Source organism: Branchiostoma floridae, chromosome 19 (genome assembly GCF_000003815.2).
Source record: "Branchiostoma floridae strain S238N-H82 chromosome 19, Bfl_VNyyK, whole genome shotgun sequence".
Taxonomy (NCBI): Eukaryota; Metazoa; Chordata; class Leptocardii; order Amphioxiformes; family Branchiostomatidae; genus Branchiostoma; species Branchiostoma floridae.
The window spans coordinates 8,781,661-8,797,833 of NC_049997.1; the positions used below are offsets into that span (position 1 = coordinate 8,781,661).

The 16,173-nt window shown below is 41.3% G+C and overlaps 3 protein-coding genes across 3 annotated transcripts; all 3 read right to left on the bottom strand.

Moving 5' to 3' along the window:
- Window positions 1-301: 301 nt before the first annotated feature.
- LOC118407196 lies at window positions 302-2,449 on the bottom strand. The gene is made up of 2 exons (XM_035807619.1): window positions 1,416-2,449; window positions 302-1,190 (listed from the first exon to the last, which is right to left on the bottom strand). The coding sequence occupies exons 1-2, from the start codon at window positions 2,447-2,449 to the stop codon at window positions 302-304; spliced, it is 1,923 nt and encodes a 640-aa protein (XP_035663512.1).
- Window positions 2,450-4,696: 2,247 nt separating this feature from the next.
- On the bottom strand, window positions 4,697-8,600 carry LOC118406803 (insulin-like growth factor-binding protein complex acid labile subunit). The gene is made up of 3 exons (XM_035807143.1): window positions 8,483-8,600; window positions 7,643-7,791; window positions 4,697-7,258 (listed from the first exon to the last, which is right to left on the bottom strand). Exons 2-3 carry the CDS (start codon window positions 7,783-7,785, stop codon window positions 5,083-5,085), a joined length of 2,319 nt encoding a protein of 772 aa, XP_035663036.1. The 5' UTR covers window positions 7,786-7,791; window positions 8,483-8,600; the 3' UTR covers window positions 4,697-5,082.
- A 551-nt stretch (window positions 8,601-9,151) lies between these two features.
- Window positions 9,152-12,642, bottom strand: LOC118407197 (leucine-rich repeat and immunoglobulin-like domain-containing nogo receptor-interacting protein 3). Its single transcript, XM_035807620.1, has 3 exons — window positions 12,629-12,642; window positions 10,996-11,195; window positions 9,152-9,789 (listed from the first exon to the last, which is right to left on the bottom strand). Exons 1-3 carry the CDS (start codon window positions 12,640-12,642, stop codon window positions 9,152-9,154), a joined length of 852 nt encoding a protein of 283 aa, XP_035663513.1.
- Between the last annotated feature and the right edge of the window lie 3,531 nt (window positions 12,643-16,173).

Genomic DNA, 16,173 nt, shown 5'->3' on the forward strand with positions numbered 1-16,173 from the left:
TTTAATATCAAAAGAGAAAGTTGAGTAGGGGGGGTGCTCTTGAGTTAGCCTCTGGCAACACCATGATACGATCAAAGCCAGAATATGAGATGAGAGCTTTATTTTGGTTCTTGCAGTTTAGTACATAAACTGAAATTCTAAACCAAATTACAATTGTGGGCATATGTTCGCCCGAGAGTATCAGTCTTTAAAAAGTATCATTATAAAACATTCATTATAAAATAGAGTTACATAATAAAAGACGTCAGCGTTTCGTCTTCCAGGGAACATTAGACAATTGTCATTGAGAGGAAATGAATGTCTACAAAGTCTTGTTATACAGAGATGTTGCCTGATACAAAAACGACTTTCTAAGTCGCTCAGTGCGACACGCCGGTAGTGTGAGCTGGTTGCAGTTCCTTAGTGTGCGTCCAGTCTGCTGTTGCCTGTTCCCCGTAACCATGTAGTGTAGCGGATGGTCACTGGCGCGCATCTGGTTTAGAAGTGTCACTGCTGCTTCTTCACGCCTGGACCGGAGAGTTGGCAGGAGGGTAGTCGTGCAGGAGGCATCACTGTTTCGGTGAATGATCCTCATGGCTCTTTTCTGTACTGCCTCGAGGGTGTTTGACTGTGAGATGGTGCACCCAACGTACACAACGTTTGCATATTCCAGTACCGGTCTGATGAGGGTTGTGTACACTGTTGTTAAATCCTCAGCAGGCATACCACCTTTGGCAAGAAGACGTAGGAAGTGCAAGCGTTGAGAGCCTTTTCCCGTCACGTGAGAAATGTGGCTGTCATACTTAAGGTTGGAACTGATCTTGAAACCGAGGTAGGGAGCACATGTAACGACTGTTACCTCCTTTCCTCCTAGAGTAAGTGGAGGGAGGTCAGGTGGTATTCTGGCGAAACATATCCTAAGCTCGTACGATTTGTCGCCATTCATGGTCATGTTGTTTTGTGTTGCCCATGAGTCCAGGTGGGTAGCCTCTTCCTGCATGGTGGTGTCGGATTCAGCAGTGATACAGGGGATGCAACGAGACAATCCAATGTCATCAGCATAACCGATGTTGGTGGTCGTTTCGTGTTTGACAGTTCGAGAGGACATATACACCAGGAATAGGTAAGGTGACAAGACTCCCCCCTGGGGTACACCAGAAGTGACGTCGTGCCAGCTGCTGAATTCACCGTTGGCGGCGACACGCTGTTTCCTGCCAGACAGATAACTGTTGATCCAAGTCAACATTTGAACAGGGATACCGCGTGTAGCAAGGTGCTGTAGAAGAATCCCATGGTCTACTTTGTCAAAAGCCTTTGACATATCTGCAAGTAACCCGCGCACCACTGATGTCTGCTTGTTGTCAAGACTAGTAACCCAGGACTGGTATGCCTTTAGCAGTGCAGCAGTGGTTTACGATTTAGGCATATATGCAAACTGATCCTTGATCCATGGTTTCATTATGGGGAAGAGTTTGTTTAGCACGAGACGTTCCTGCACCTTTCCCAGTGTAGAGATCAGAGAGATCGGCCTCCAGTCCTTCTTGCACGTAGGGTGTGTTGTTTTGGGTACGGGACAGATGTTTGCAGTTTTCCACGCAGACGGCATGATGCCCGTGTTGTAGGATGTGTTCATCAGATGACAGATGACCGGACTGAGGTCCTCACAGAACTGGCTCAGAACCCAGTTTGGTACACCATCGGGACCACAGGCTTGCCTTGGGTTTAGATTTTTTAACAATGTCTTTACTTGGCCAATGCTGCAGAGATCGTAGGAGTCATCAGTGGGTGGGAGTGGGAACAGAGCAAAGGTGTTGCTGACTGACATCGCCTCCCCGAAGAAGTTGTTTAGGTGATCTGCTACTTGTTTCTCTGGGATGTTGGTGAGAGTGACCTTTCGTTTTGATCTCTGAGTGCGGCCTAGTTCGTTGTTTACAAAATTCCACCAGTCCCGGGGATTTTGCTTTTTCAGCGATCCAATGCACCTGTTGTAGTAAAATCGTTTTTGCTTCCTGATAAGAGTCTGTACATGGTTCCGGAGTTTCTTCCAGCGCTCTGTTTTGCCATACTTCAGGTAGACTGCTTGTCTTTTTTGAAGTGCCGATTTGATTGTGTCGGTCATCCAGTACTTGTCAACGTTTCTGGTCTTCTTCCTCCTGAAAGGTATGCAGGTGTCGAGCATGGTTTGAATGATGTCGTAGAAGGTGGTGACCTTGTCCTCGACTGTGCTTGCGCTGTACACACTGGACCAGTCCGTGATCGCCATGCACAGTCCTAGAGCGTCCTTTCTCTCCTGTGTTACCAGGCGGTGCCTGGTTCTGGAGGGCTCACAGTGGTTTTGATGGATTTGGGGTTTCCAAATCACACAGTTGTGATCACTTGCTCCGAGGGGTGCTATGGTAGTCGGTGTCTGATATTGGTTGTGGACATTTGTAATGATTAGATCCAGCACACTGTCGGCGCGGGTGGACATTGACACTACCTGTTTCAACTCGGGGTGACTGGTCAGCAGTGGGTTCAGTGGAAGCTTGTTGAAATCGCCACACAGAATGATACCTGCGTGTGGATGTTTTCGGCGAATTTCATCCAAGGAGTTGATCAGGTATTGATTAGTTGCGGTTTGCAGGTGAGGTTCGTTTGCCAAAGGAGGGTGATAAAGTGCTCCCAAGAAAAGGCTGGGGATGGCTCTTGGAGTCCAGTGTGGTTCGAGCTGTATCCACATACATTCAATGTCATCAGGTGTCGAGATGTTGACAGGAGTTGCCTTTATACCTGATTTGATGTAGAATACGCATTTGATACTGCTGGGGGACCTCAGTACCACAACAACTAAGATGTTTGACGTCCAATACCATGCAGACTGCATTGTAAAAGTGTACGTAGCCATAAAGGTAACCCCAGTATAAGCCTTGCAAGAGAACTTGAATGGGATAGTCTAGCCACAAGGAGCCACTATCATCATTATAGTATGATGATATCAGGTAAGCTTCCTGGGTTTGCCACGTTTTGCTTTGTCTGCAATTTCAATAAATCTAAATCTAAATCTGCTTCGAATTCCCGAGTTATTAAACTAAAACAAACATACGCACACACACACACACACACACACACACACACACACACACACACAGATACACACACACACACACACATTCACATAGATAACGTTACATACATACACACACACACAAACACACACACACACATACGCAAAAACACACACACAAACACACACACACACAAACACACACACACACACACACAAACACACACACACACACACACACACACACACACACACACACACACACACAGATACACACACACACATTCACATAGATAACGTTACATACATACACACACACACACAAACACACACACACACATACGCAAAAACACACACACAAACACACACACACACACACAAACACACACACACACACACACACACACACACACACACACACAAACACACACACACACACACACACACAAACACACACACACACACACAAACACACACACACACACACACACACAGACACACACACACACACAGACTAAAGCATAACGTTCCCGGCAAAGGTAAAAGACTATCGAGCAGTGAATAGTCCATTTATGATGGATGTGTAACGGCCTGCACGTACAGGTTTACATCCGAAGACAAACGTCCTCTGAAAGATGTATTGCCGGAAGCAGGGAGGTGTGACATTGGATCTGAGTGACATTCATCATTTCAGGAAATTCTCCAAAGAGATTGTCATTATAGATATAGGTGAACGATTCCTTACAAGGGGAGCACCGAGCCATATTGCCTGGGGACCCGCGGTCAAGGAACTACCATTCCAGACGTGAGAAGTTGTATATCGGAAAGTATATTATAGAAAGTATATTAGAAAATATATCAGCTATATATCATAAATTGATAGATGACGCATGTGAACATTGAGTGCACCAAGATAACATATGAAACTCAGTGCATGAATTCGGGTTACTCGAGATGATTTTGTATGGCCACAGACGTTTTTATAAGGTGTGGCCCCGCCGAATGACCGAGAAGATAAGTTAAAGGCATATATAGCAGACACCTACGTAGATAGATGCCCTCAAACATGACGGGTATTCGGCATTAGGTGTTACTGACCGATGGCTTAGAAGGGTACCACCGGTCAAGCTTTACAGATAGGTGGGCGGAAAGAAGAAAAAAGATCACAGACGCAGGCTGGTAGAATACGCCACGCAAACGTTATTACCTTCATTCATCATCTTAAAAGCTTGGGGTTTGCGGATGCAGGGGTTATTGACAGATAGATCCAAGGCAATACCCGGTCAAGATTTAAAGACACGTAAGAAACGCAGGGCAAAGTCCAATGTATGATGGTATAGTAAGACTTTACAACTATTCTTATTTATCCATCTTTGGATTATATTCAATGTATCAAAATCATCGTACCCTTGAAAACACAGTAAGTGCTAGTATATGTAGTAAATATTCATAAAAATATTCTTCAAAAGGGAGCCAACCCAGGGCGTTGTAAACCTTACTTAGCGAGTTTTTTTTTCACAAATGAAGCAAGGTGGCCATGATTATGTAAAAGATGTAGCATTTGAACTCTAGTAAAATTCTAAGAGCAAAGGGTTAAGTTTCCTCTGAAATCCTGATGGCTAAAAAACATATTCACCCATCCTACACTTTATGCTTGATATATAAGACAAAATCTTTTTGATGTGTGACTCAATATCTTTATTCAAAGCAAAATAAGGTTTATAAACTGACATCATTGACTGAACAAATTTTGAATTCATTGACACACATTTCAAACCATTATCACCATTCTAGAACTTCCATCTATCCATCAATATCATCAAAAGATCTGATCATACAAACACGTATTGTTATCTTATTTTTACAACAATAATTACTTGCATAGAGTGAGAGTGAGATAGCATCTTAAACAGAACATTATTGAATTGCTTAAGTGACTCAATACACTACAACACACTAGAATTTGGCTCATTCTACTCATAACTTCGGACTATAGACAGTGACATTTGACTTCTACAAGATGAACGTTTGCAACCTTTAGAATACTACATACCCTACATCTACGTAACTGTAAGCTGCACAACCTTAGAATCAGAGCCTAAGCCATTGAGTGCTTTGCAATGATACTCTCCAGCATCGCCTGCCACTAAGTCGCTGACTGTCAGGGCCCCATTCTCATAGTTCACGCGGAACTTGTTATACTGGTAGGAATACTTGGACAGCTCAACTCCGGGAGACTGAGGAATAGTCCAGAAGATTTCTGCCTGAGGACAGGCCGTCACGTTACACGTCAGGATCGCGTCTTTACCCACAGTGCCCTGGACCTGTCCGCCGGTTTGGTCGATCTTCGGTGCGGAGGTTTGTGGCTTACAGTCGTCACAAGTGAGTTCATCAACACTCAGGTCACGTAACTTCTTTCCAAAGTACTTGGATGGAGAGCGACATTCAACTTGAATTTCGAGCATAGGACTTGCGGTTTTAAGCCACTGGGCAAAATCCTTCATTAAGCAATCACATGCCCAGGGGTTGCTGTCAAGGGACACTTTACTCAAGTTTTTGAAGCCAGAGAAAATGTTACCGGGCAGATAGCTGGCTAAGTTGTCCGCAAGGTTCACTGTTTCCAAACTAGACAGGCCCACAAATGCACCATTTTCGATGAAACTGATGCGGTTACCCTCCAGCACAAGAGTGTTTAGCTTGGTATTCGGGAAGGAATTGCTCGATAGATGGGTGATTGAGTTAGAGGTCATGTCAATCCGACTCAGGTTCACGTATGACATGAGCATATCTGTAGGGACCATACTGATTCTATTGCCCTTAAAGAAAAGTGCGGAAAGGTTGGCGGATTTGCCAAAGTCGGTGGTGATGTTTTCAATTTGATTATAAGAGAGTGTTAGAGATGTCAGATTAGACAAGCAGTTCAGGGCATCTGTAGGAACTGCCTGCAAATGATCCTCATCTAAAACCAACGACTGTAGGGAGGGGAGGTCGCAGAAGGCCTGGGCGTTAAGTGTACCATTCTGGTTAAGTGCATTTGCGAGGTTTAAGCGGTCAAGCCTCTCTAACCCTTTGAAGGCATCAGCCGGTATCATATCCATCTCATTGTCGTACAGATCTAACGTCATGAGAAACGCTGCGTCGCTAAGGCCTGTTGGGGGAGCTTTAAGTTTGTTGTTGTTTAGCGAGATGGTTTGGACTTCTTTAAGTCCGGAGAAGGAAATCTTATCGAGCATATTGTAGCTCAGATCGACTTCCTGTAGGTAATACACATCAAGAGCGCCGTCTGCGACCTCTGTCAGTTGGTTGTTGGCTAGATTGAGCGTCTGTACTCTAGTGGTTGAACCGAAGACGCCCTTGGGGAAAGATTGGAGTTTATTGAACTCAAAGCTGACAAGGGTCAATGACTCGCTTTCTGACATGAGACCACTGGGGACAGTAGTGAGTTCGTTATGCGACAGGTCTAGTGATCTAAGGTACTTAGCGTGGTCAAAAGCCCCCGCTTCTATACTTGCTATCTTGTTGTCATTGAGAGTTAATGATGATATACCTTCCTTACCACCTGACTTAAATGTATCTTTAGTGATAGACGTCAACTGGTTGTTATTTAGTTGGATGTTAAGGGCGCTGAGGGTAAGCTCCATAAAGGCACCATCATCAATAGTGGATATCATGTTGTTGCTGAGAACGATTTGGTTCAAGCGTTTAGCATTGGAAAACAGAGTTTTGGAAATCTTGGTTATCTGGTTGTCACTAAGGTCTATGCTGAACAACTTGGGCGTGTACTTGAACATGGTGGAGTCAAGATCGGTTAGATTGTTACCACTCAGGCTAAGACGTTCAAGATTTTCAAGGTCTTGAAATACCTTTCCCCCTATTGATGTGATCTGATTGTCGCTAATGTCTAAGAATTCCATGTGAGACAGACCTTTAAGATCGTCGTCTGAGAGAGTTGAAATTTGGTTTGACCCTGCATTGAGCTGCATGAGAAGCGGACAGTTTTGAAAGAGGCCGGAAGGAAACGTGGTTAGAGCGTTACCAGAGATATCGAAAAACTCGAGGTGACCGAGATCGTCAAAGGCACCTGACTCGATGGTTGATATCTTGTTACTTGGCAGTAAGAGTCGGTTTAGCCTTTTCAGACCCCTTAGGTCTGTGGCGCGAACCTCGGTGATGCCGGTACTGGTGAGGGAGAGGGACGTGATGTTTTCAGGTAGATTGCTGGGGATGTTCAGGATGCTAAAAGAAATTGAAAAGAACTGATCAAATTTATGCATTGACTCTAAGTATAATGAAAAATCCATCAAGTCTATGCAGGCGTTCTTCCAGCGGGCTTACTCATAAATGTTCCCAACTATACACATGTATTGGAATCTTAATGAACAGATACTTGGTAACTTACGTCTTTACAGCAATATATAAACTTTTCCTGTCTTGGTTGGATTGGAATATCTTATTTCCGTTATGCAAACATCAAAATATGACCATCGAATTAACTGGGAATGTTTTTATAGCATCATTTTGAAATGTTTTAAAAGCATCATTTTAAATACTTAGACAATACAAGTTGCGTTTATGCTGATGATTGTTTCATACAAAATACAAGCTTTATATAAAACTTACTTTCCTCCAGTACAGGTGACCGCAAAGGGATGAGTTGTTGTAGGTTGACACAGACACCCATCCGGGCACTGAGCATCGGTTGATTTGAATAGCACAAAGGTCACGAGTGCAAAGGTCACAAGGACACCCCACGTGGTGGCCATGTTTGCCTGTAATCATAGAAACACTATTGTTGTTTTTTGTTAGTAGATACTATTTCTTAACCCTTATCGGTATTGATAAGACTACTGTGGCATTACAGCTCACCGGGATCATTTCATTCACAGATTACAAGTTAAGATGGCTTGTCATATCTCAATCATAAGAAAAATTGCACAGTCTAAAACCGTGAAATAGAATCGCCGTTTTCAATTTTACATACATTTATATTTTGTATTCGAGACGCATTTAAACCATTATACATTCTAGACGCATTTAAACCATGCACCCATATCATATGCATTATGCAGCACGGTTCGTTGTACGGAAGGGCATTCCCCCAAGCCTTGTGACTGCCGCGTGCTTGTTTGATGTTTACCTAAGGGGGCGTACACCTCCATTTTCCCACCTGCTACTTTCCACATAATGTTATGGAGTCTTAAATTTCATTTGGAAATTTCTCCTTCGTGCTATTCAAATCAAAACCATACCTTCGTGACAAGTCATCTTAAGTTGGTTTATGCAGTCAATACGATTGAGTTTATGGCTATTCTAGTATGCTTATATCTGTATTTGTACAGGATAATAAGGACCAATTAAAGACATATTGAGATGCCATTTATCGAGCACCGTGATCATAAACCAGTCACTAAGACAATGAATAGTCCTACTCTGCCTGTAGAAGACAAAGCGCATAGTCACCTTTATAATGGTTGTTCCTTTGGGTAGCTCAGGTAATGTTGTGACTGCAACTCTTTCGTGGCACAGACTGTCGTCCAAGTCAGTCAGGTGAGACTTGAAGGTTAAAGGTCAGAAGGGTTCATTTATCATTAAACCACTCCATATATGGTGGGCACGGGCAGTGACCTCAGAGAGGCCATTCAGAAAGCCAGGACGAAGTCACAAGATATACATGTGATTTAGTGCAAGGACCGGACAAAAATTCTGCTCTATGTATAATAGTTTGCATATGGTAGGTTCTTTAAGACTTCTAGATTGCTGACGTCATCTATTGCGATATAAATGATAATGACAGAAGCGGCATAAGTTCTTCACTTTTAATGATAGTCAAGTCGAACGGTACCACGTAAAATAGTAAACGCGATAATTTCAACTTGGATTAAAAATAAATTGCATTGCTCAAAGTTGTATCTAACATTCTGTGTACTAGGCAGACGATCAATACACACAATGTGCAGTCATATTGCTTTTTCAAAGGGATTACGTATTCTTTTAAAGAATCAAGCCTTACGCTTGTTACAAATAATTTCCAAACAAGTATTAAAAAGTTAATCTTTTTGGCATTTTAAGGCGTATGACAATGTATTTTTTTTGTATTTCATTTGAGGACTGTTGAAGCTATATATGACTCTAGCTCTCCATAACGGTTAACTTCACAACCTTAGAGTCAGTGCCTAGACCATTAAAAGCCTTACAATGATAATCGCCAGCATCACTTGCTAGTGTACTCCTTACAGTCAATGTCCCATTCTTATTGTCCACATGAAACCTACTGTACTGATAGGAATACTTGGACAGCTCAACTCCGGGAGACTGAGGAATAGTCCAGAAGATTTCTGCCTGAGGACAGGCCGTCACGTTACACGTCAGGATTGCGTCTTTGCCCACACTGCCTTGTACTTGCCCGCCGGATTGGTCGATCTTTGGCGCAGACGTTTGCGGTTTACAGTCGTCACAAGTGAGTTCATCAACGCTCAGGTCACGCAACTTCTTTCCAAAGTGCTTCGAAGGAGAGCGGCACTTGACTTCAATCGCTAGTGTAGGACTTGACGTGTTTAGCCACTGGGCAAAATCCTTCATTAAGCAATCACATGCCCAGGGGTTGTTGTCAAGGGACACTTTACTCAAGTTTTTGAAGCCCGCAAAAATGTTACCGGGCAGATAGCTGGCTTGGTTGTTGGCAAGGTTCACTGTTTCCAAACTAGACAGGCCCTGAAAGGCACCCTTTTCCAAGAAGCTGATGCGGTTTTTCTCGAACACGAGGTTCGCTAACTTGGTATTTGGGAAAGAATTGCTTGATAGATGGGTGATTGAGTTAGACGTCAAATCAATGCGAGCCAAATTTGCATAGGGCATGAGCATATTAGTAGGGACCATACTGATCTCGTTGTCTTTGAGGTACAGCTCCAAAAGATTCGAAGACTTGCCAAAGTCAGTGGTGACGTTTTTGATCTGGTTGCCAGACAGTGTCAAGGATGTCAAGGTAGTTAGGCAGTTCAGGGCAGATGTTGGAACAGACAACAAATAATCCCCATCTAAAACCAGTGATTGTAAGCGAGGGAGGTGGCAAAATGCCTGGGCGTTGAGTGTACCGCTAGCCTTCAGTGAATTTGCAAGATTTAGGCGGTTGAGGTTGTCTAAACCCCCAAAGGCATTAGCGGGAATCGCATCCATCTCATTGTCATAAAGGTCCAATGTCGTCAATGACTTTGCCTCACTGAGCCCTGTCGGAAGTCCTGATAGCTTGTTGTTGTTTAAAGAGATTGTGTCAACTGATTTTAAGCCAGAGAAAGAGAAACGGGATAGCAGGTTGTAGCTTAGATCAATGTAGTTCAAACCCTTCACCACCAGTGAACCTTCCTCAATTTCTGTTAGTTGATTATTGGCTAGGATCAAATTTTCTACGTTAGTTCTCGGGCCAAAGATGCCTTTGGGAAAAGAGTTGAGTTTGTTAAACTCGAAGTTTACTGTGTTCAAACTCACATGTTCAGACAGTAAACCAGCAGGAACAGCGGATAGTTGATTGTTAGAAAGATCTAGCTCATCTAATTGCTTCGCGCTCATAAATGATCCCGATTCTATGGCGGCTATCTTGTTGTCATGAAGGGTCAGCGTTTGTATTCCTTGAATTCCACTTATTTTAAAGGTATCATTGGTAATGGATGTTAACTGATTGTTGTGGAGATAGATCTCAAGAGGAAAAAAGAGCCTTTCAATCTTGGCAAATGCACCGTCATCAATTGTAGATATCATATTGTCATTCAGAACAATTTGGTTTAACCCTTTTGTGTTAGAAAACAGGGGTTTGGATATCTTTGTTATTCGATTATTACTAAGGTCTATAGTATCTAGGTGACTCAAACCAGATAAAATATCCTCAGGCAATAGAGATATATTATTAGAAGCTCCGTTTAGTTCCTGAAGGATCGGACAGTTCTGAAACAACCCGGAGGGAAACGCATTTAAGACGTTACCGGAGATGTCGAAGTACTCAAGGCGATGGAGATCATCAAATGCACCTGACTCAATAGCTGATATCTTATTATTTGGCAGCGAGAGGTGCCTAAGCCTCTTCAGGGGCTGCAGGTCTGCGGCGCGGACCTTGGTGATGCCGGTATTGGTGATCGTTAGAGAAGTGGTGACGAAGGGTAGATTGGTTGGGATGTTCACAATTCTGAAAAAAATCAAAAACTTTTAAGAAAAGAGCAAGAAGGTTATAGGCATTTAAAGATTTATAAGATAGAAGGCTTATTGCAAAAATACAATAAAGGACAATGATAATGATTCTGAATGGAATTCATTAACAAAGTGGACATTAAGTGAAATATAGGGGTCATCAAATAGTGATACTTCAATTCTAACATTAATGCTATTGGGTTTCCTTTCTTTAAAAAAATATATAAATACACATAATACATAAAAACGGGCGATTTTTTTGCACCGTTGTAACTCTTGAATAAAATTTAAAAAACTGACTTTCAAAATAATGTATGTCTACTCAAAAGAGATGGATTGATATGTACTTCTCTCCAGTACAAGTCACTTCATGTGGATTGATTGCTGGCTCACAATCGCAGCCATCGGGGCAACTCGCGTCTGCACCTTGGAACGGCACAAAGGTCACGAGTACAAATATCAGGAGTACACGTGATGGGGTGGCCATTTTTGCCTGTAGATATATGGATATCATCTTTAATTGCATGCCAATGGTAAACTGATGCAGTCGTAATAACAGATGAAAAATTCTAATGTTTACCAAAAATGCTGTTGGACTGTAAGTCATTCCGTACATTGGGACAGTTTAATGTGATTTTCAATTCATCTAACAACAGTTATGACAAGTCAGGTAGCGTGATTTTATCTGTAACGAGACACTAAATTGAGATGCTTCACGTTTACAATAAGTATGTACATATTTACGATTGTTGAGAAATCATTCGGCATTATGTCCGGATGTTGTAACTTCATTGAAAGACACAAATGTGGTGGATCTATTGCGTATTCAAGCAATCAACTTCAATTGACTTATACTTTAGATATTGCAGCATATTGGAAACTATACATTATGGACAGCATAAAAGACTGCGTAATACAATAACGCTAATCTCCAAACAGATCCTACGTTAGCCTAAACTAGTATCAAAAGCTGCCAGAAGAGTGTATTGGACTACGGACTCCGGTAGCCAAACACACTCCTACGCCGGCCTTACTCCTTTTGCAGCTTTGATATTAACTCAGGCTACCGTAGCATCTGCTTGCAGATTACAATAACGCTGCAGTTACCTTAGAATTTTAGGCTAGTTTAGAGACCATGTTCTAATTGTTGTATATGCAAAAAGTCGATAAGAAATAATGAATCGACCACTGTGACAGTAAACAGTCCTACATTACTCTGCATGATAAAGAAAAGGCGCACGTTACCTTGACAATGGTTGTTTCTTTGGAAGTTCGGATAGTTCTGGAAATGTTGTGTCTGCAAATCTTTCGTTGTACAGACTAGGGTGAAATTCAGACATGTGATACCAGAAGGGTAAGGGTCGACCAGACGAGTTAATGATTATAATCACTCCATATAAGGTGGACAGTCAGGGTGTTTAGTACACCTACCTCAGACAGGCCATTCGTAAAGCCAGAACTAAGATATGCGTGACTAATTACAACGACCAAACAACAAATCTGCTTTATATGATAGTTAGGGATTCTTTAAGAATCTTACATTACATACTTTGTCTTCCGAGACGATGGAGATCATCGAATGCTCTTGGCTCGATGGTTGATATCTTATTATATACCAGAGAGAGAGAGAGAGAGTTGCGTTAGCCTAGTTGAATGCTTTATTAGGGGATCGCGCTTCTGACCTTGAAACGGCACAAAGACCACGAGTACAAAGGTATTATGTGATGTGACAACCATGTTTGCCTATGCAATGGGCAAAGTACATGTAATCAAAGATGGGGGACATTACCTGCAATTACGGATCCAATAACAATAACTGATTAAAATACTGATGCTATACAAAAACAATTACTGCCTGATTATCAGTCATTACGATGATAGTCTGATGTGATTTTCTATGCGTGGAACAAAAGTTGCAGGGGAGTAAGCCGCGTGACAAGTCAGGGGATTAATTTCCTATATAATGTATAAGGACACACTCAATTGACTTGCTTCTGGTATGCTTTGTTACAAACACGTTTCTAAGAAATCATTGGACGTCATGCCCATATTCTGTCGTGATCGCCTCCATTGAAAGATGGCGGTTATTTAGGGGGTATGTAGGCAGTTAAGGTGCGCTCCGACCGCACTTGCGTCACTGTGGGATTCGAAAGATACTCAACGAATTTCAGAGATAAAGAACGAATTTCCTTTCTTTTGTGTATTTTCTCGTCTTCTAAGTCATACTTTTACGTATTACACAATATCTAAATTATTGAAAAATCGACGAAGTAAACAAAACAGTAACGCAGTGAACGAACCCCGCAGTGACGCAAGCTTGACACAAGTGCGGTGGGAGCGCACCTTTAGAGCCAAATGACGAAGATTTAAGATGTCGCAGCAATGGAGATCTGTCATGTTAGGAGAACAGGACTGTTGAATACAAATGCGTCATGGTAATCTCAAAATTGCTGGCCAATTTAGGAACCGTGATCGGATAGCTGTGACTACAATACATGACTGACGCACCCACTGGCTTGTGAGTCAATCAGGTGGGATTCAAAGGGTAGGGGTTAGATAAGTTAATGTCCTCAAACGTTCAAATATATGCAGATATATGATATTGTTTATGGTGCAAAGACCAACCATTCAACCAGACATACATTGTTATTGTGAGTTATTAAAACTATTAGTGAATGAATCAATGAATGAAATATTAGTGAAAGACCTTTACTTTACATTTCTGCCCTACTGGGCTAAGCACAGGTCACATGTTAACAATCCGATACATTTTTGTGTACAAATAAACGTCTACTTCAGTACATTTGACTTCCTCTCGCTTCTTGGTAATTGTAGTTGTGTAGTTAACTGTATGATTAGTTAGGATCAGTTTATCGAAGACTGTAAGAAATGATATTTCTTTTTACTTTTCAAGGCCCTGAAGTGGGGAAAGTTACTTAACACAAAACCGAAAAAAATGTTTCTATCGCTATCATACAAATGACAATCCACAGTAAAATGTACTTCGTCTTCTACTTTTACCTAAACTACAAAATTTGGATATTTTTTTCCTCTAGAGGATTGTGATTATGTCTTCTTGATTCGATTCGCAATTTGTGTCGTCTTCCTTAACCTTACCTATTAGAAACCTACAAAATTGGCAGATTTTTTGCTCTAGAGGAATGTGGTTCTCTTTCTGATTTGATTCGCAGTTTGTGACAACTAATTTTTAGTTCGGTAACGGACGATCTGGACTAATGTTTGCAATTTAATGATGTTTTTCTTCCCTATCAGATTGTTTTTATAATAACGTTCTAAGTTTATTTTTCGCATTAGCAACTTTGTTATCTTTAAGGATGTCGTATAGTAAAGTCTGAAAATCGAGTATTATTCCGAATTATTAATATCATCAATGGTATCATGTTAACATGCAAACCATCTACTCAAAGCGCCAATGTGTTTACCTTGCCAGCGTCTATGACTATGTTTTGCATTTTTGTAAATAATTATGAAATATCAAACTTTGTACATGACATGCTTTGTACTATTTTCCTGAAGAATTTTAACAAAAGTGACATACTTTGAAGATAAGAATAATAGGCTCGAAAAGGGGGTGTAGTAAAGACGACAATGGATTACAGAGGGAAGGGGTTAAACCAACGTTTTAACTTGAAACTTAGAATTCCAGGGACTCCTGGTCCATCGCATTAAGTTAGGTCCTGCAGCTATTGCCACCACTTAAAATCAAATATGTCTCCTGTGCTGTTATTGTTATATTGATCTAATCATTCACCAGTGTTAAGTCGATAATGCATGAAGGGTAAGACATTGATATTTTGAGTACCAAGTATTAATCATTTACGCATCATTGGTTCAAGCTAAACCCACATGGTATCTATAGACTTCAAATTATATATTCCGACCTTAGCTGATTACTGCAAAACCATCTTCTAATTCATTTTTTTTTATCTTGATAAACTTTAACATTACATTGTGACTTCAAGTGACTCCATCCGTTAAGTCCTCGAACATTTATCGGAATTCTGGAAGATAAAACCGGTTTATGGGCCCAAATTAGACTTCCTCCCGGAGAGAAATTACACTTTCTCGGTGAAAAATTAGAAACCATCTTCCACAGTAAATGTGCCTTCCTTCTTGGTTGCTTTGCTCCTAACGCATAGCTATATATCTACCTTTAACCGCAATTATTCAGGTACTATAATCGATTGTACGAAAGAAGCCATACATTTGAAGCTCTGCTAAATGTGTTATGTATTATAGATGACTGTATCTGCGTAAACATTCCAATTTAAAGCCAACCATTGAGTCTATTCTTAGATTCAACATCACAATGTGCGCAATCTGCTGTATAAACCGAATAAGAAGGTACCAGCGGAATACACCGTCTTCTATCGTATTTATGTCCACCTCATCCGAGCGAGAAAACACATGTTTCAATTCAAAATGAGACAGAAGTTGATACATTTGGTGTACTCGGACAAATAAGATAGCAGCCTCTGAATACGTTATTCGAATTTTCGACTGATCGATCTATTTCATGGAAACCCGGGTGATACAAGCAGAACCCCATGTGATACGGTAGGTTATCACCCTGTATGGAGCACCCATATCGAACGCTATCGAACGCGGCTCATGTACGATATACATTTATTTTACAGATTTGGTTTAAGTATGATGTGAAGGGTCAGCAAGGGCTACTGGCTGTCGGAAGGCTGCGCACAGCAATCCCTTTAGGCAGATCGCTGATGGATAGAGTCCATTCCAAGACACCATGAGGGTTTTTAGGCGATATTTATAATTAGTCTGAATTATTTTGAATAAAAGAATATCTGAGCCACAATAATTAAATTATTTTCAAAAAATTGACTAAGAAAATACTCATTTATTTGAATTTCTTTGAATATTTTAGAAACATTTTGAAAGTAACTGTACAAAAATATCTTTATTTAGAATAATTGTGAAACCTCTCTGTGATT